At 32.8% G+C, this 20605-nt stretch overlaps 2 protein-coding genes across 5 annotated transcripts in view; one reads left to right on the top strand and one right to left on the bottom strand.

The window, feature by feature from the left end:
- The window catches only part of LOC126741571 (uncharacterized), an 80564-nt gene that overhangs the window by 9989 nt on the left and 49970 nt on the right, over positions 1 to 20605 (top strand). For 2 of the 4 annotated variants that reach the window (XM_050448044.1, XM_050448045.1), the window contains exons 2-5: positions 3031 to 3216; positions 3274 to 3489; positions 3548 to 3667; positions 3744 to 3803. In XM_050448044.1, coding sequence (XP_050304001.1) covers positions 3036 to 3216; positions 3274 to 3489; positions 3548 to 3667; positions 3744 to 3803 — 577 coding nt within the window. In that variant the 5' untranslated portion in view covers positions 3031 to 3035. The remainder of the gene's footprint in view (positions 1 to 3030; positions 3217 to 3273; positions 3490 to 3547; positions 3668 to 3743; positions 3804 to 20605) is intronic. The other 2 variants (XM_050448046.1, XM_050448047.1) reach the window with 1 other exon arrangement.
- Positions 18052 to 19598, bottom strand: LOC126741577 (sulfotransferase 1E1-like). The gene is made up of 6 exons (XM_050448061.1): positions 19437 to 19598; positions 19136 to 19382; positions 18916 to 19084; positions 18572 to 18698; positions 18433 to 18521; positions 18052 to 18374 (listed from the first exon to the last, which is right to left on the bottom strand). The coding sequence occupies exons 1-6, from the start codon at positions 19495 to 19497 to the stop codon at positions 18087 to 18089; spliced, it is 981 nt and encodes a 326-aa protein (XP_050304018.1). The 5' UTR covers positions 19498 to 19598; the 3' UTR covers positions 18052 to 18086.

Here is a 20605-nt window from a genome sequence, read left to right on the forward strand (position 1 = left end):
AAAGTCAACGTATGGTGCGCCATATCTTAACATTTAGGCAGTATTGAACATTTGCATTCTAACCAACTTTTTTATAGTATATAGTAACTTTACATGTAATTAATGTTATATAATGTTTGTAAAGTATTCAATAAAGATGGGCTGAATCTATTTAATATATGAAAAGAGAGTGTATAAAGTACATTCATTTAAGTACTATCTATACAATGTATTCTGAATAGCTCAAATGACAATAATTAATCAACAATAAAACATCTTTTCACTTTCACCACGATATTTTTTATGCAAACATAAACATTTTATATTTCCAGAAAAATATTTAATAACTTTTTGCCGTAATTTTTCTTAAACTCATATGGAGTAAAATAAATTGTTTTCTGGATGAGTAATTTGTGTTATTGTATTATAGTTGCCATTGTTATATATATATTAATCAAAATATTGCAATTTTTGCAACAAGTTTTCTGGAAATTCCAGGTTATCTTTCAGAATATCCTAAATCCTTCAACTACCAGTATATTTTTTATTTGGTTCGGACATTTGGTGCTATTTTTCATTCATTCAGGCATCTGAAATAATTATTTGTATTAAATCAGCCATCTGGAGCATTTTTCATTTTTTCCAGACACCAGGCCAGTAAAGTAATGTTGGTTTATTTTTATTTCATTTCTATTTTTTCCAGCTACTTGGGAATTATATTCCTACATTTACTATGAAAAACAATATTTTGGTCAGACATATAACCAAAATCCCCAGTGTGCCCAACCAGTTTAATAACTTTCAAGATTATTTCATGGGAGAAATCTGTATTTGTCTCAGTCGTTTTTTAATTATTTCAGGCAGCTGAAGTAAATTTGGAATTTTTCTAGTATTTTGAACCAATGATTCATTAAGAAAACTAAAAATTGTCCAACTCAACTCTTCTAATTCTATATATTTTACAGAATCAGTGTAATTTTAAATCTATAAATTAGTGTCCATTGGTATGTATCATTTATTTAAATGTTCTTTTCCTTACAACTTTGTTAGAATAGAGCAGAAAATCTTAAAGTTTCATTGCTCAAAAAATATTAATGCACATTACAAGCTATTGTAAGGTTCAAATTTACTTAGTATTACAATCATCTACAAAACACACCCAATTAAGTGATGGTTTATCCGTTTAGTGTGCTCCGGTCCGATAAATATAGCATTTCCGCTCTTATTTTTGAAATTAATCGAGCATCGGAGTGCATTTATATCGTCATTTAAATGTATACAGTTAACAGTTTACACTGAGAGACACATAAATATTTATTCTGCCTGTGTATGAACTGTTAATTGCTTTTGTATTGACCCCAAACTTTAACTTAATAACAGGATCTCCAGATAGTGGCATTTTAAAATTGATTAACGTTAAAAAAAACACTGGTACAGTGTAAGCTGTTGCCAATGGGATCATATTACACATAAGGAGAAGTTTTGCAAGAACCCACCTATATTTAACTTTCTGAAAATCCCCCATTTTGCTATAAATAGTTGGATCCGTTTACACTTTTTTTTTCGTATTCGGAAGTGGCGAAAATCGATTTTGTTGGTTTAGCGGGACACCGAATGGCACAAAAATATGATGTAGACTGATATCAATTTTTGTATTTGTGGTAACACTGTTAGGTGAATAACCCCATTTTAGGATTGCCTTATTATAGATTTTTTATTTCATTATTTTATGGTAATTTTTTTATTATAAAAACTTGATATCTACAAGTGCTTAACCTTATTATCAATATACATATGGTTAATCTATACACTATTTAATTTAACTACGTTGATAAAGCCACATGTTAAAGTTAAAAATAGTTTTTTATATATATTAGGGACCTGAAATGAGGTCCACACCCTGACACTACACAGTATACATACTTTCGACATGTTGGAATAGGCTTTATACATATATTTTATGGGTTATCTGCTCTTAATTGCTTTATCATCTGGGTTATTTGAATTCCTTATAGGTCATTAAAGTCTGATTCAAATCTATCCAACAAGACAAATTTACAAAGATCGTACGGAGTATGATCTTTGTAAATTTCCAATAAACTGTGGAAGAAAATTTTTTTTATTTAATAATATAATTTCTTGCAGTATATGATAAGCTAAACAAGCAATGAATATTTGAGTACCAGTCCAAGCCTTATCTTTAAAAGGCACAATCATTGATAAAAACGAGACAAGTCGAAAATTAGCATTCAGGTTCAAGGTTGCTTCTAAAAAAATTTTTTTTTTCATTAAAAATGTCCAATTTTCACATATAAGTCAATTCAGGAAATTCTAAATAAATATGATAAAAGCCACTCAATAGACGTAATCTAATTTGCAAACTTGTGTTGTGACATTGACGATGTAACACAAATTAGGAATAAACAATTTATTTTATAGTTTTTTTTGTATTGTCAGTTTTATAAATAGATTTACTGAGACCGTTAATTGCGAATTATTTCCTTATTAAGAGTAGGATATGGGCTATAAACCTTTTCCCATTAAAGCACTGTATTAATTTATTTATTGATTGAGGATGTTAAATCAAATGAAACTCACAAAAAGGACAATTTCTTCAAAACTATTGAAGATAATCATTTAATAAATCAGAACTGACTCCTTCACCCTTTTATCCTGATATATTTTTAGAGTTCGGTGACTAATCGAAGCCCACAAAAAGTAAAATTTCCCCAAGACTATTGAATAAAACAAAAATTATTATACTAATTAAAAATCATTTTACTTTAATTGCCTTTAAAGATCAAGGCTAACATGGCTGCCTATAAATAAAAAAAACAACAATATTTAATCACGCTATGCTCTCCATCTTCGTGTAATTATGAATCACTTATTTAGATTCCCAGTAAAAGACAATCTCGCTTCAATACGTGCATTATATTGCATTTACTTTCTCCTCCTTCGGCATGTCTAATTACATTATTTGTTGCTGTTCAGCACCTTATTAAAATAGTCCAACTGTATGTTCTCTTAAAATTAAATTTTTATTTTCAGATAAAATGACAGAATTATCAAATATGAATCAGGAGCAAGAGCAAGTGGTGATGACCCCCAAAGGCAAAACAGCCAATTCGACAATAATCATGATCGAGAGGAAATTGGTTCAAAAAACCAATGATAAAATGCACGTGGCAGGTGGTGAACACACGGGGATTATTATCAATAAGGAAACTGCAGTTGGTGAGTAATCAATTAATGGAATTTATCAGTTTTCACTGTTTTGGTGCCTTATTGTAGAAAACGGTGATGCCAATGTTCCAGCAAAACTTTCCCTAGTGTTTAAAGTGTTCCTCATAAACGCCCAAACTAAAAAGCACACGCAAGAATCGAGAACTCTAAGGTTTTGGTTTCGACCGCCAAAGAATTGCGAGGACGACTTATGCGAAGAAAACCAGGCTGCAGTAGCACAAGACTTTTTTAGAGAACTAGTCACACCCAAAGAATTTCCGAGAGGTAAGTATATACTATACTTATAAAAATTACACAATAATGCATATTAATATAATTTCAGATTATGTAGGCTTCATAAAAAAAATTATGAAACTTATGCAACACAAATATTCAGAAATAAGTAAACTGGAAGTGGAATTGAAGATATTAGAGGAACCCGCAGATGTTCCCAGTAGACCACGTAAGTTAAAAAAAATGATCTATTTACACACAATTCTTGTAAATAAGTCAGAAACGACGATTTTATGCACTTTTAGCAAAACCTGGGTACTGTCGAATAGATCTTACCGACACATATTCTTCGCTTCTTAAATCAGGTTTGCGCTGTTTGAAGTCTGTTTTGTGATATTTTGTGTGAGTGTGATATTTATAACTAACTGCGAATAGCCTCTAAGAAAAAAAAAACTGCCAAAATCATTAACCCAAAATCGTGTTGTTACATCAAATCCATCCTCGGGCATTGCTATATATTATGAAAACATTTTAACTAGTTCCTAAGTTATGCTCAAAATCTTGGTATTGCTACTTGCTCCATGCATTTCAAGTACTTAAGAGACAAAATTACCTCAGTAACTCAGAAAGTTTTGAAGGTGCAAAAAAGGTTCATAAATCATGGTCGAGAGTTGCTCTTTTCTTTAAGAATTTTAGGAATATTTCATGAAAATATTTTCTAGAATACTGAAAAGTTGGTTTTATGTAAAAAGAAAATTAACAAAAAATATGCTCTAACCAAAACTGCTTTAACTACCTAAATCCTTAATCTAGAAACTCGTTTTTACCCTCAGGACCTCCTTTAAATTATGATATATTTATATGATATAATATATTATATGACCTCCTTTATTAGGAGGGATCGAGTAGGAAGGGGTGGAGGCGTAGGAATATACATTAAAAACAAATATAAAAATGAAAATATATATTTTAATGTAATTTCAGCTGATTTTGAATATGCTAGCATTAAACTTAATATAAACAAAAGATCAATTCTGTTTACAACTGTATATCGTCCGCCTTCATCTAATGCGGATCATTTTATTGATTGGTTAGAGGAAATATGTAGCTTATCCTTGCCATTTTACGATCAGGTTGTTGGAGATCTTAACATTGACTTTTTAAAACAACATTCACCAAAAAAAAAACTTGAAAGACTTAAACTTTAGGAACTATTTTTCAGGTTTAAATACTACAGCTGATACAACTTGATGAAAAACAAACAAAAACAACAAAATGAAAAACTTAATTTTTATAAAGCTAACAGGCATTTTAACACAAGGTCTTACCTAAATTTTACGCAATTGGATGAGCCAACATTAATTAAAATCATTAAAACAATACACTGTAACGCAATAGGGGAAGACTCCATAGGCTTAAAAGATCTAGAAATGTGCCTACCATATTTTACAAAACCATTATTAAATATTTTTAATAGCTGCTTATTACAAAATTTGTATCCTACAATTTGGAAAAAAGCTATTTTGAAACCTCTAGCGAAGGTGGCTGATCCAAAACCCATAATAGAAGAACAATTTAATAAGGATTTAGAAAATATAGATAACTTTTCCGGCGACCATAATTGGAAATTAAATTCGTCTAAATCATGTGTAATTTTTCTGGGTGGTGGAAAGAACGGCCTTAATGCAGCAGCAACTTTAAATGCAAAGATTCGTAATGAGCACCTACCAGTAGTACGAGCGGTCAAAAACTTAGGAGTATACCTTGATAGCGGTATTTCATTTCAAACATATAAAGAATAAGCTCAAAATTGCATACATGCGCTTAAGAAAACTTTACGGCTTAAAAAATCATTTACCTCCTAAAACTAAATATTTTTTATGTAACACGCTTGTTTTATCCTTATTTGATTATTGTGATGTGGTATATTCGGATTCATTGACTGAAGACGACTCCGCTTACTCAATACAAAAACTTCAGAATTGTTGTATGCGTTTTTCTTTTTAAAAATCTTTTGTTTTTGCCGCCTCTAAACTTTGGAATAGACTTCCGGCTAATTGCAAAAGTTTTCTATTTACTGCATTTAAAAAATATATTCGTAATAAACTGCTCGATTCTCAAAAAAACAATACTTAATCTATAATAAAAATTAAAATAGCTGAGCCGCTCGATTTTCTATTGCCGTCTAGTTATTATTGTTATAAATATTAATTAATTTACCTTTCCTGCATATCCAGAACCCCCGCCTGCTTCGCCTTACTTAAATACTTAAATGCGATACTCAACACATGCATGTCTCGATTAATTAAGAAAATCTTTTTTTTACTTTTTACTTTTAAGGTTTTTGAAGGGCTATGCCACACAGGTTCTATCTTATGATGAACCTGTGTAAACGGTTCTCTATAATCGAGGCATGGTCCTATTTATAATCTTTTTGTTGGGTTGTACAACATATGTATATTATTATGCTACAATTTTGTATATGATTATTTATTTATCTTCATGATGAATAAATTTGTTTTGAATTTGAATTTATATTAATGCACAACATTTTTACAAATGTAATATTTTAACTCGTTCCTAATTTGATGAATCTTGATGTTCCAGGATATATTTCAAATACTTTAAATTGGGTAATTCTTCAACTTTAGCTGACAAAACTGCCTCTAACTCAGAAAGTTTTGAGGGTACAATAAACGCTCATCTATCAAATTATTGGGCAAGAACTGGTCTTTTTTTTACTGTAATTTTTTAAGAATACTCTTATTATTTTATAGAAATATTCACAAGAATACTGAAAATGTTCTTAGCGTTAAACCAGCATTCAACTTTCTCCTATGCGACATGAGTTGACAATTGACCTCACTGTTTCCTTAAAATCAAGGCCCGCGCATGCTATGATAGTATCATCCGCAAAAAGGGTGTAGTGCCTGGTGGGATCTGTTTGAGGTACACTACCGCTCAAAAGTATTTGCCCACCATATATTCTTTTTAATATTTTAATTTAGATACAAAAATCTTATCTTTATACCTATATTTAGATTGTATCTCTTTTGTAAATTGCATATATGCTTAAACAGCATACCTATCAACTATGGTTCGTTGAAAAACACTGAGTATTTAAAAATAGTCTTGCAAATAACAAACAATGTAGTGAAAATATGCACTTCTTCTAAAAAACTAATCTGTTTACAGCTCGTTTTCGATGAAATTTGAAACATTTAAAGATGTTTAGTCTTCAAGAATTGATTTTGTGTTACATTGGTAAATAATTTCGCTTGCTTATTGACGATTGTCACCGTTTCTTTGCTGGTTTTTCAATATTCTTTAAAATGGCTAAAACTAAAGAGTTATCGGTAGAAACAAAAAGTATTATCATTGGACTTCATAAGACTGGAAAGACTAACCGTCAAATTTCGACGGATTTGGGAATTCCAAGGCGGACTGTCGATTATAATGTTAGGAAATTCACCAGAGAAGGGACTATTAGCAACAAACCTCGATCGGGAAGGCTAAAGGCAAGTTCAAAGCAGGATTTAAATATTATAATTACAAGCAAACGCAATAGACGCCTTACCGCCCCTGAAATCACAGCAAAAATCAACAAGGAGCGTAAAAAAGCGGTCAGTGTTTCGACAGTAAAACGGCGACTTTATAATGCTGGTCTTAAAGGACGTTTAGCTGTATCAAAACCGCTACTGAAGCATGTTAATAAGAAGAAAAGACTTAAGTGGGCCCAATCACACAAAGAATGGACCATTGATGACTGGAAAAAAGTTCTCTGGGGTAACGAGTTGAAATTCGAGGTTTTTGGAACGAAGAGGCGAGTTTTTGTTCGCCGTTATGCCAATGAAAGGGTCGCTGAGAAGTGTACGGTGGCCTCAGTTAAACACGGTGGTGGTTCGGTGATGGTGTGGGGTTGTTTCGGAGGATCTGCAGTGGGCGATCTAATTAGAACAGAGGGAATTCTTCGAAAAGAGGGATACAAAACAATTTTAAGTGACAATGTACTTCCTGGTACTCGAATAATTAGGGAATACTTCATCTTTTACCATGGCAATGACCCCAAGCACACGTCGAAATTGTGCAAGCAATGTTTAAGTCAATTACAAAGGCAACATCTTCTGAAAGTTATGGTATGGCCCCCACAATTACCGGACCTCAATCCTATAGATTCACTGTGGGATAAACTGGATAGACAAGTGCGAAAATCATACCCCACATCAAAAGAAGACTTGTGGAGGATCATCCAAGAAGAGTGGCACAAGATACCTCAAGAAACTTTGGACAAATTAATTAGAAGACTACCGAAACTCTGTGAAGTTGTTATTAAAAATCGAGGCAGACATGTAGATGAATCCAAAATTTAATTTTCTTAAATTTAATTAGTTGAAAAATGTATTGTTTATATTCATTTTGTTATAAATAAACTGTTTCATAAGAATAATTGATGGGTTTATAATTTTTTGAGTTATAACTTTAAAACAGTCAGATGTGGGCAAATACTTTTAAGCGGTAGTGTAGATCATTTTTGTAAATAAGAAACAAAGGGAGCCTAGAATTGATCTCTGGGGTACACCAACCACCACTTCTCCCATTGAAGAGGCCACATTACCAAGCTTCACCACTTGAGGATGGTTTAACAGATAGCTGAATAATACGGCAATGCTACTATCTGAAAAGTTATCTCTATAGTTTCTTAAGCAGAAGTTCATGGGAAAGCATATTCGAATGCTTTGCTAAGATCGCAAAATGTTCTGGACAGATCCATTCCGTTTTTGAGGTCTTGAAGAGACGAGGTCGAGAACAGTCGATGTTGTGTTAAGGGCACCTCTGATTCCAAGCCATCAAAAAACAGGTTCTCAGCTTGAAGAAAATCGAGGTTTCGCACAGCAATAAACTTCTCAAAAATCTTCGACAGTATTGGTAGCAGAGATGTTGGCCTACAATTTGAGGGATCATCAGTATCTCCCTTTTTATACACTTGGACCAGCATTGCTTTTTTCAGGGCAGATGGAAAGCTACCTTCTCGCCAGCACTGATTTATTAATTTTGTCAGTGGAATCATTGCTAGCTCTTTGATTCCTTTTGTGATCCCTGTTAGTTCAAAGCAGTCCTTACTCTTTTTGTTTTTAATATTGCTTATGTTAAAAGTAGCTCTCCGGGAAAGAGAATATGTTTTCAAGTACAGTCTGAATAAAAGAGAGAGGTTCAACATCTGTGTCATAAATCCGTGCCTGCAGTTTCAGAGCTGCCATTAAAGACGAAATCGTTGAGGTGATCTGATGGAATATTAGGTGGTTCAGACTTCCGGCTTGGAATATTCATTTCGCTTTTCATTTATAAGGTTCCACATACATCTCGTTGGATTTGAGGCATTTCCAATGAGATTATCTTTACTTTCTATGTTGGCTGCTCTTATGGATAACTGGTAAGACTTTCTGAATTTCATGCAATGTTGCCTGGTGTCCTCCAATGGGTGTTGATTCAGATATTCTTTTGCAAATTTTAAGATGTCCTTCATTAGGTACAAATCATTGAACCAGTTGATAACACGATTCTGGCTTTTACGTTTGATGCAAGATTTTTGTGTAAAGGCGTTAAATATAGAAAATTTGGCATCAGCTGAAACTTGATCTTGCATGATAGAATTGCAACTGATCCCACTGACATATTGAAAAAATTATGTTATCGGCCTACATACAACTTTGGTCAGGCCAGCATGATTGGTCTTTTCAGGGATGAAAAACTCCACAAGTTGGTCAAGATGACCAGAGAAACCCGTGTTAAAACAACCAAAAAGATAAACTTTTTATTGTATTATTAAGTAATTAATTTACAATTAAAAAAAATCAGGCCTGCATTAAGGAAAAATTCCTAATGATGGTTATTATTACGTTAAAACGTTGGGAAACTTATGGATGAGATACATCATTTTAAAGGGAATAAAAAATGCTTTTAAAATAAGTTATAAAAAATGCAGGTCCGTATTTAAAATAAAGAAGTTGTTAGACGTTGCCAAGATACTAAATGTTATAAAAAAAATTAAGTTGAAGTTTTGTAGAGCACAAAAAATCATAAAACTTAAATAATTAAAATAAAATTTGGCGTTTTTTATAAATCACACTGTAATTCACGAACTAATAAACATTTTGCAACGCTGTAAAAGGATTTAGAATAAGCATCAAAATTAGTAACCTTTTTTAATTTAACCACCCTCGTATCTTCTATAGTTTCGGAAATAGCAATAGTCACACATGGCAAATAGGACACCAAGTAATAGCTTATTTAAAAGGTCTTTCGAAGTCTTTTATTTTGATGTTTGACTTTTTTAAATCGGTCGATTCGTTTTCGAGAAAATTAGAAAAATCTTTGTTTATCTTAATTTGTTCAGATAGAAAATAAAAACATGAAAATATCAGTTTTTATTTCAATAAGTGTTCAAAATGTTGTCCGTTTTTGGCCAAACAATGATATAGGCGATGTTCAAATTCCTGTCGGGCTTTTTCAAAAACATGTTGTGGGATATCATGGTAGCTGTCGATGATGCGTTGACGAAGTTCATCCAAACTTTCAGGTTGGGGAGTAGAAGAAGACGAAAGAAGAATATGTGCTATATTACGTAAGACAAAACAAAATCTTGTGCACAAGCATCCTAAAAACTAAAAAATTCTAAATTCACTTTAAATTTCAAATTTCAAACAAACATAACATCTAAACCATTTTACCATAAAATTTACACACATTACCAAAATTAAAAAATAAGTAAGCTGTCAATAAAACAGAATTTAGAGGAAGAAAATTAAAATATTTAATAGGAAACAAAACCAAAACATTAAAATGATGTCAGAGTACAGGTCAAAAGGTATCATTAAAAAAATCGTCAAGGCTATAATATGCCCTGGATAATAAAAGTTATTTTAATTTCTTTTTGAATTTCTTAACTTCTAAAATTTGTCTGATACATAGAGGAACATGGTTGTAAATTTTTTTGCTAAGGTATATAAGTGAGTTCTTGGTGAGGGAGGATGTAGGGATTGGTAAGGGAAAATCGTTAACCTGGCGAGTCATATGACCAGTGTTAGAGGGAGGTTTAGGACATTTATGATAAGAGTAGCTGTTTCTAAGATAAAAAGAGATAACATTCTTACTGCAAAGCATCCAGAGGATAATTTTGATGCAAGATTTAGGATATGATCTTCGAAGCGAAGGCGACGATCAATGGTAATACCAAGGAACTTACAGCTTTCTTTGTATTGCAAGGGGGAGTTTTCACTAAACATAAGGTCACACTTGAATCGTCACCTGAACGTCACACTTAAATCTCATAATAAAGGTTTTGCCCACATTAAATACAAGCCTGTTTGCAGAACACCACTCTGATAAAATCTAAAGATCCTTAAAAACCTGGGCTCTAACATTATCAGAATCTCTATGATTCCATAAAATGATGGTATCATCAGCAAACTGAACCACTTTGCCCTGCAGTTTTAATGAACCCAAATCATTTACATAGAGCAAAAATAATAGTGGTCCTAACACTGAACCCTGAGGTACGCCAGTTTTAAGGGATCTGGAATCGGATAAACATCCAGATACTGTAACTCTTTGGGTACGATTAGACAGATAGGATTCCAGCCATTGCAATGCCACACCTCTAAAGCCATAATTATTGAGCTTAGACATAGTAGACAGCCGTATTCCATGATCTACACAATCAAATGCCTTTGATAAATCGCAAAACACTGCCGCCGCGGACTCTCCAGAATTTAAGGACACATAGACACTCTCCAAAAAGCCGAAAACAGCGTCAAATTTTACCTTAATCCAAACTGATTTGCAGAAATTACAACAGAAATTACAAGGGTCTCTCAAATCTCCACCCTTATAAAGAGGGATAACCACTGCCTCCTTCAAACATGTTGGAAAGATGCCATTATGAAAGGAATTGTTTATGCCAGAAGCTAAGGCACTCAATGCTGATTCAGGCAAAAGGAGTAGTAATTTTGATGATATTCCATCAGCTCCAGCTGATTTATGGTTTTTTAAGCTTTTAATTGCATCTTCAACATCAGTAAGGCTAACAGGATAAAAGAAAAAAGAATTTTAAACTGACACTTGTTGAATATAATGCAAAGGATCAATATTAGTATTCACATCCTTGAGCAATAAATGAGGAATATTACAGTAATAATCATTAAACACAATAGATTTCAAATGACCCCATAGAAAAAAGTCTAATGGCGTTATATCAGGAGATCTAGCAGGCCATTCTATAGGCCCCCTTCGCCCTATCCATTTATCTGGAAACTCGTCGAATCAGAGCTAGACTTAATTGGACGTATAACAGCAGCATTTGAAATAATTCAAAACGAGGATCAAATTTTTAGTCCGCCGAAATCATGTGCGGCGTTTAATTCGGTGTATTGAGGTGGGAGGAAGACATTTTGAACAATTGTTGTGATGGTATCATATACAAAAGGTAAAAATAAATGCATCAGATCCTATTTAGGTAATTAATATTTTTTTTAATTTAAACGCGTCTTAGGTCCGTAGTGGCGTAGTGACACATTTCCGGACATGGGTTCCTATACTCAAATAGATTCTACTGTTGCCCCTAGAAGTTTGATCCCATAGTTCTGAAACACCCTGTATATATGTTTATTATACATTGGGTTGGGTTGGGTTGGGTTGGGTATATATCCAGTATATATCCAGTTGTATATATATATATGTTTTTATATATATATATATGTTTTTATATATAAAAACAATTTAGAAAAAATTAGGAATGGACAGTGGGAATGGGATCAGGAAAAGTATCACAATGGTCTTGTACTTGACTTAAAAAGATTTTGTATCTTCGAAGCTGAAGTGTTAAAAATGTCTACTTTCTGGCAGAGTTGATTATGAATATTGCACATGTTATAAATGGGTCAGAATTGCAGCTTGTTAGATCAGAGCAATCAATCTGATTGCTGATTGAGTAATCCAAACTGGAAAAAGCAGTTTCTTCTAATTGCTAGGGATTGCATATTAAACATGGAACTCTCCTAAGAACTGCTACTATCCGTGATTCTTAAAGTAAAGGAACTTTAATAAACTTCTCTGTACCCTTTCAACGCTCTCTGTGTAATATACTCTGGGGACCAAATTATTAAAGCATGTTCCAACTTTGGTCTCACAAATGCAAAGTACAATGTTTTCAACTTAAATCAATATTATCTTTCAATAAAAATCACTGGCCACCAATGTTTGTCCATCATCCGTAACTAAGATGTTGGTGATTATTTAATTATTAAATGAATAAAGTTTATTTTTATTGTTATTTATTTTATTTTTTTTAAGAACTGTATTTATGTCTGTATTTTGTGGATCAGTATCTCTCCATGACAAGCAAAAATATCAGTTAATGGTGACCTATACGTTGACAATATACAAATTCAGTTCTTGCATATTTATGCCACAAATTTCTATGACTATGCAACCGGACTTCGTTCAAAACCTTTTAACTAAAATCAGGGTTGGTATTAAGCATAAAATCTGTTCCTTCAACCCTTATAGATACTGCGACATGCAGCCGCTGCAAGGTTGTAGCCTGGTATATTGAAGGTATCAGCTTCATTTTCAATCAATCAATCAATTTATTAATGCCAATATACAAAATAGTATTCACACACGTTTTCAGTAAGGCAGACGACATCTACATTTTTGTCAAACAGACGAGCTTCAATTTTACTTGTTTTGTTTCTAACAGGTTGGACATTCTGATGAATTAATGGTATTGATGGTATTGATGAATTAAGTTGGGTGGTATTATGTTCTCCTTATTTGAGGGCCTCTGTTTCTCAGGTTTAAAAAACATTAATACCTGTTGGCCAAAAAATCTTTTTTTAATTTATCACATAAATGTATACTGTATAGTCTCTGTTACTCCATTTTCCTGTAAACATTATTTTATTTCATCAGGATTTGTTTATATGTCTATCAGGATTTGTTTATATGTTTCATTTGGTCCTGTGATTAAATTTGCTTCCATAGAACCTTTTCATTTTTCCTTTGTTTTATTTGTATGTTGTGGTTTTCACCGATTTGCAAATCCATGTCATAAATGCTGTCAATGTCATTAATGTACTTGCAGTTTATTTCGACTACCAGAGATTTTCGGTTGATCTACTCGCCTCTCAACAACATCGCCATTTTTAAATCAATGATTCCATCCGTGCTTTACCATCGATAGCCAGACAATCCTTTTGACAAACTTTTATGTCATCTAATACTTTCAATTCCTGAGTTTCAACTTTATCCATAGTCGATTCTGGTTTTTTTTATGGAGATGGAATACTGGAGACTAGGACACTCAAAATGACTAGTTTCATGATTTACATTATATTCCGTCTTATGAGTTTATGTGAGACAATGCAGTTACAGCATTTCACAATATAGAAGTATCCCCGGCAATTATAAAGATTTTAACTAGTTCCTAACTTACTCGTAAATATATCCGTTAATAATTACAATTCTTGATGTTCCAATATACGTTACAAATACTTCAAATTTGACACATCTTAGTCGACGAAATTGCCTTTAACTCACAAAGTTTTAAAGGTACAAGGAACTTTAATATATCAAATTATTGGACGAGAACTGTTCTTTCTTTGACTAAATTTCTATTAAAAATATTTATCTTATTCCATATAAATATTCTCAAGAATGCTAAGAAGATTAACAAAAAACATGTAGTACAGTCGTGCTGTATGAGAATAGATGCAAAAATGAGATAGAGGATGAAATTTTGACATTTGAAGTTGTATGGGTTGAGAGAGTGCAAAAACCAAAAATGCTAACACAAATTCCGAGGGTTTTTTTTTTAGGGGATGATTGGGGATGGTCTTGGATTGGCGCTACCCCTTTGCACTTACAACTTTGACTCACATGAAATAAATTGTTCAGAAAAATCAAAGCTACCTTTTCTTCCATAGAGCCGAATTCATCCGAGTTTATTTAGAGAGTGTAAAAAGGGGGTCAAGTTTTGAAAAATTGGTTTTAAATTAATAACTTTCTTTAAAAAAATCCCATGAATTTTGTTCAAATAGCAAAGTTCAAAAGTTAGCTCTCAAAAAGACGCGTACATTGATATATATATCGACTATGCAAAACATTTTTGACACCCCCAAAAAAATTATCAAAAAATCCAAAAAATTTTCATTTTGAAATAACTCGAAAACTATACATCAAAGAAAAAAGTGTTGGATGTATGGTGGAGAAAAATTTTACCTTCATTTTGATAGTAAAAGCAACCCTCAACTCCATATGTAAACCACCCTTATGGGGGGTGAAAATTTTGAAAACCTTTTTTGGAGAAACTATCGACTGTACGATGTTGCTTCTACGCAATTGAAGCAAAACGCGTAAGCTATCGTTTCTTCCACAGCAAAGAGGTGATAGATTGCATTTTAAGAGCTGTAAAATTAAGGGGCGCATATTAGAAACAATAAATACATTGTTCCCGAGCTGTCAAATAACTAAACTTTCTTTTAATTTACACTTTACCCCCGCATCAGGGGGATGCGCGTGTGTTGAAAGAGGGTCGATGTTATAATCCTTGGATGCGTTCTTTTTAGCTTAACACCTTTGTGATGTACTTTCACATCGAATTGCCTAAACGTTATTTACAATGTTATGGTATAAATAATAGTCCGGCAAGACTAACCGGTTTACAGGGACTGTTTCTAGGGAGTTGAGTTTGTTCGACAGTCTTGATTTAAAAGTTTTAAACAACAAGAACAACTCCCTAGATCTGATAGGTTACAGAAACCCTGTTAAATTTAAATGATGAAACAAAAAGAACCTATCAGGCCGGCTTCGTGGGTTTTCTGTATGGTCAGTTGTCTCAGTCACCCTCACTCACTCAGTAGTAAAACACCTTAATTTAATTTAACTAGGGTGTTTATTAACGTTAATATCATACTTCATCAGAGACAATGAGTTAAAGTTGTAAGGCAAACAAATTCTACATGGGATAATAAAAGTAAATACAAGTAATTATACATGATGGTTTTAAAAATGTAAACAAAAATAAACAAAATATATATATATATATATATATATATATATATATATATATATATATAGTAAGTGTTTTAATTTACATAATTATAAAATAAATATAGTTACTTAAGTTTTAAAAATTAAAATGAGAATATGATAATAAATAATAATAAATTCATGTTAAATCATACAGAGAAATCAAAAGAATATGGTTCAGATCAAAAATAAAAAGGCTAGTAAGCTTACGGGTCAAGTCCCATGGTGTTCTTCTTTCAGGGGCGAGAGCCCGCGATGGGTTATTTTTCACCACATATGGCTTGAGGCATGATGTGGGTTGACGGGGCTAAGGGGCGGCGAAATTATTTGCTTTTAGGCTTCAGGGCGAAATCCTCATCACTGCTGGGTCATGACTGGCGGTTTACAACTTCATTTTTAAGGAGCCCTAAGAGAGATTTCTCAATGGAAACACGGAACACCAAATAAAATGTCACTAACGGTGAAAACTACTTACGAAGTTTCGAGAGGCATCAAACCACTAAAACCCATCCTGCTTCAAAAAATATTTGCTTGAAACTTAAGAAACACTAATGAATTTTAGTTTTTAGCATTAATTTAGATAAAAATGTGCTGGCGGAGAGAGATGATACTAGATTTATTTCACTACACCAATAATCTCTCTCCGTCACAGCGGACAGCACGGTTCACCTTTGACAGACGCAGGAGCTGGAAAGACCTCCAGATGCGTCGCGGAACTGCTTAAATAGTAGTCCACAAGACGTCTGGGCGCAAGACCGAAGATTGAGGAACTTCGCTAGATTCCTTTATGGGTTTAGCCGCTATGGGCCCAATCAAAGCCCATACGTAGATCACTAATAAGCAAACCATAGAGTGCCTGGTAGAAAGTACAAATACGGGCCAAATCGTAATAATTCGACACGCGGCGCCACTGGCGTCCGCTTTAGTAAACCGGTTGACCAATTCAATTGCCGTGAAATCTTCTCCATGCACAGCATATTGTAAACAATAACAAAGAATTAAAATAGTGATAATATTGATAGTGGTTCAATGAAAAATATTGGCGAATTCCATTAAGAGTCAAAGGCAATTGTAATTATGGCGGGTGTCTCAGTCAGCAGTCTCGTACTTATAAAGTTTTGAAAGAAAAATTTAGAATAAAGTCATTTTTAAATATTTTAACCAAATGAATAAAAGTTAGGATTCTCCAGATCCCGTCTAAAGCGTAATTAATTCTGTAACAACAAGACCATCCAACCTTACACGATACAACCTTATGTTCACCCTTTAAAATACACGATACTCGCTTGGTTGATCATGCAAAAAGTAGCCAAAAGTATAAGTAACTATCGTAGAGTATGAAACTAATTAGTTTCCAAATTTCTCGTCAGTTGAAAACAAAATGAATATTGTGTAAAAGTTGAAGGGGGATGATATGTCAGGGGTTATTTTCACCCCGGAATATTTTGATAGTCGAGTCGTCCATCAGGAACATTCAGAATTTTCTCGCGTAATGCCTGGTTTAAAAATTATTTGAGAAACAGACAGTTTCGAATATTTCACCCCTTCTATTGAGGGTGTAAGAATTGAGACAAAGGGATGATTTCATAATCAATCGAAGCGTGTCTTTGCGTTCTACAACTTTCCTATTTAAGACAAAGTTCTTACCCGAAGAGATAACTCGAAAAAACTGGTTTCTAATATGCGCCCCTTAATTTTACAGCCCTTAAAATGCAATTTATCACCTCTTTCAATTTGTTGCATAGAAGCAACATCGTACAGTCGATAGTTTCTCCAAAAAAGGTTTTCAATATTTTCACCCTCCATAAGGGTTTACGTACGGAGTTGAGGGTTGCTTTTACAATAAAATCAAGGATAAATATTTTCTCCACCTTCTGTACATCCAACACTTTTTTCTTTGATGTATAGTTTTCGAGTTATTTCAAAATGAAATTTTTTTGGTTTTTTTTGATAAATTTTTTGGGGCTGTCAAATTTTTTTAGCATAGTCGATATATATTCTCAAGAATGCTAAGAAGATTAACAAAAAACATGTAGTACAGTCGTGCTGTATGAGAATAGATGCAAAAATGAGATAGAGGATGAAATTTTGACATTTGAAGTTGTATGGGTTGAGAGAGTGCAAAAACCAAAAATGCTAACAAAAATTCTGAGGGGTTTTTTTAGAGGATGATTGGAAATGGTCTTATATATATAAATGTACGCGTCTTTTTCAGATCTATAACTTTGCTATTTGAACAAAATTCGTGGGATTTTTTCCAAGAAAGTTATTAATTTAAAACCAATTTTTCAAAACTTCATCCCCTTTTTACAACCTCTAAATCAATTCGTACATACAACTTATTGTAAAAATTTCATCCTCTATCTTTTTTTATTTAAGCATCCATTCGACTATTTCTAGTGACAGCACGACTGTACTAATGGTTTAACCTAAACTGCTCTGACTACCCATATAATTAAACCAGAATAGCGTTTTTACCCTCAAATCCATCCTCGGGAAGTTTATTTTTTATTAAAACTCATTAACTAAAACTTAATAATTATATTTTCTAATACTTTCATTCATTCCGAAAACAAATACTTTTCAAGCTTATCTCCATTTTTTGACCTCTTAATGTTATCCTGGATCCATTTATCCGCACGTTTCTTCAAGTAATCGGGAAACTCTTTTTTCCATTGTCCTGATTGGCCTTTGCGCACGTGCTCGAAGTTGTCGTTAAAAAAGTTTTTACCTTGCGTTACTTTTTTGTAATTTTCAAAGCTGAAGAAATCGGTCATTTCATCCAGTTGGGTTTCGGTTAGGGACACTTCGAGGAAATCCGCCAGTTTCTTTATGCCTTTCCTGAGATCCTAGAAGGAAAAATTTTATAAGAAAGTATTAATTCAATCAGAACACATGGGTACTTACTTGGATCTGTTCCTCGTAAAACACAATCAATTTATTTTTTGCGGGCTGCAATCCTTGCTCCACGTGTTTCCAATACGGGGCGAACGTTACTAAAATTTCTTATTAGAACTTTGAACTGCATGTGAAAAGTTCCACTTACGACAGTCTGTTTCGAGGTTTGACCAAAAGTCTTCAAAGTTTCCCCCAAAGTTTTCACGAGTCGGTGTGCTTTGTAAATTGTAGAACGATAGTGCTACATCTTTGATATTTCTTACGATATAAATCACCTAAAATGTAGGAGTTATGTACACGGAAGCTTTCGTTTAGAGGATTTTCTTCCAAGTAATTTATAATTTATTACAGGTAGTTGAAACATTCGATTATATGTTAAGGTAAACCTCCTGGAAAATGAATCAGTATCCATAGTCTCAAATGCCTTAAAGAATATTAAATTGCTTTTGCACATTATTAACCTTTGGTTTTCTTACATAGATTCAAATTTACCTTTGCACCACACGTAAGCAAATTATCAGGCAATAGTTCATATGGCAAATGAGTCTTAATCACTCTTCTTTCTGGATCGTTTTCTAACGACATAAACAGGTTCCTAAAGGCTTCTTGGTGCTGTGCGTCTTTTATTAAGTCTGACTGCTTCCCAAATAAAGTATTTAACCTTTAAATGCCATATTTTAATTAAATACTATATTTCTGTGAGAGTACTTACTCGAATAACTTTGATCTGTCATTAAAAGCCGTGCTTTTTGCCACTTCGAAATTCATTTTATGGGTCAACATCCAACAAATATCCGCGGTAACAGACGTACCTGATCTGGGATATCCGTTAATCCAAACGTCATCACTTCTTACTTTAAAATGTTTATAAGTGGAAGAGTATTCCTGAAATCTCTCCGGGAAGAACCACTTTTTTGAACCCACTTGCACGAAATTCGGATCTTCACCGAATATACCTCCTGTGGAAATAAAAACATGAAACAATTACAAAATCTTTCCATAGTTATACACACCGGCGTATTGCTTTTTTAATTTTAAATTGAGCGAGGGATCAACTGGAGTTATTGTTGCCATAATAAGATTTAAATAAAGCTTAGTACTTTCAACTGTTACTCGTAAGGAGTGTGGTGTCTTAATGTATGTATCCTACTTATCTAATAAATATATATATAGCGCAATTGGATGGAACATTTTATGTTATGAAATGTATATTTTTCTACGCTGTATGTTATCAATAAACTCAACGAACAAATATGTAACCTGTTCAAGTCGAGTAAGGAGGCTATCTTTATTATATAATTCTCAGTGTGATACATAAGTTATTGGCTTTAGGTTAGTCATGTTAATTAGTTGACGTCCTAGATCTCCAAATTTTACCCCGCTTGATGACTTAACATCTCAAGTTGGAGAAGTTTCATATGCAAATAAAATAGAAGAATTTTTTCCAAGTCGAAAATTGAAATATTGAATAAATGTCGCCTTTTTTTATAACAGGTGACAAAGATTTGGATTTATTCTTTTAATTTATTTAATAGACCTAGTTAATTTTTAAAAAAATGTGTCTCCTGTTATAAAAAAATGTTCTATATTATGGACAGCTTCTTCTATGATTTTCTAACGCTTGTGTCAATGTTACATGATTCACTAGATGTAAAATATTTTTTGGCTTTTAATATTAATTATAAATTTTTTCGTCAAAACGGGGTATTTAATATTAGAAAATCGATAAGGTCTATATATTTTACTCAATATAAAAGATACATTTGTAGATTTCCAAAACAATCATTTTTATACATTGTTATACCAAAAAAAAAATAGTTAATTGTTAATTGAAACCATTTTCCTTATATAATTAATTTAAAAGAAGAACTTTTATAAGAAAATAGTATGATATAAGGGTATAACAATAATTATAGATCTTTTAAAGTATGACCTATAAAGAGAGTTAAAACAATCAACAAGTCCAAGAGAGAACCGCAAAAATAAAATCGTCAAAGTACCCGAAGAATACAATACTCCCTTACCTCAAAACAATGCTGCTAGCTACAGTCGGTGTGGGTTCTGCTTTCCTTCCTATACCCAAACCCTTACCAAATAATTGCTCTTAAATATTTGTGCCTAAATCACCAAAATATTACCCAACTCTATGTCAAATCCGGTATGGCGCCACCAAAGTTTTTGA

Source organism: Anthonomus grandis, chromosome 10, assembly GCF_022605725.1.
Source record: "Anthonomus grandis grandis chromosome 10, icAntGran1.3, whole genome shotgun sequence".
In the NCBI taxonomy this organism is placed as follows: Eukaryota; Metazoa; Arthropoda; class Insecta; order Coleoptera; family Curculionidae; genus Anthonomus; species Anthonomus grandis.

Bases quoted from the DNA above. Each gene is read 5' to 3' on its own strand.
- LOC126741577 (XM_050448061.1), bottom strand. From the start codon at position 19,497: ATGGCAACAATAACTCCAGTTGATCCCTCGCTCAATTTAAAATTAAAA. The intron at 18,699-18,915 runs GTAAATTTGAAT...CCTACATTTTAG, and splicing joins TGCTTACGTGTGGTGCAAAG to GTGATTTATATCGTAAGAAA. The intron at 18,375-18,432 runs GTAAGTACCCAT...TTTTCCTTCTAG, and splicing joins TTTACGAGGAACAGATCCAA to GATCTCAGGAAAGGCATAAA.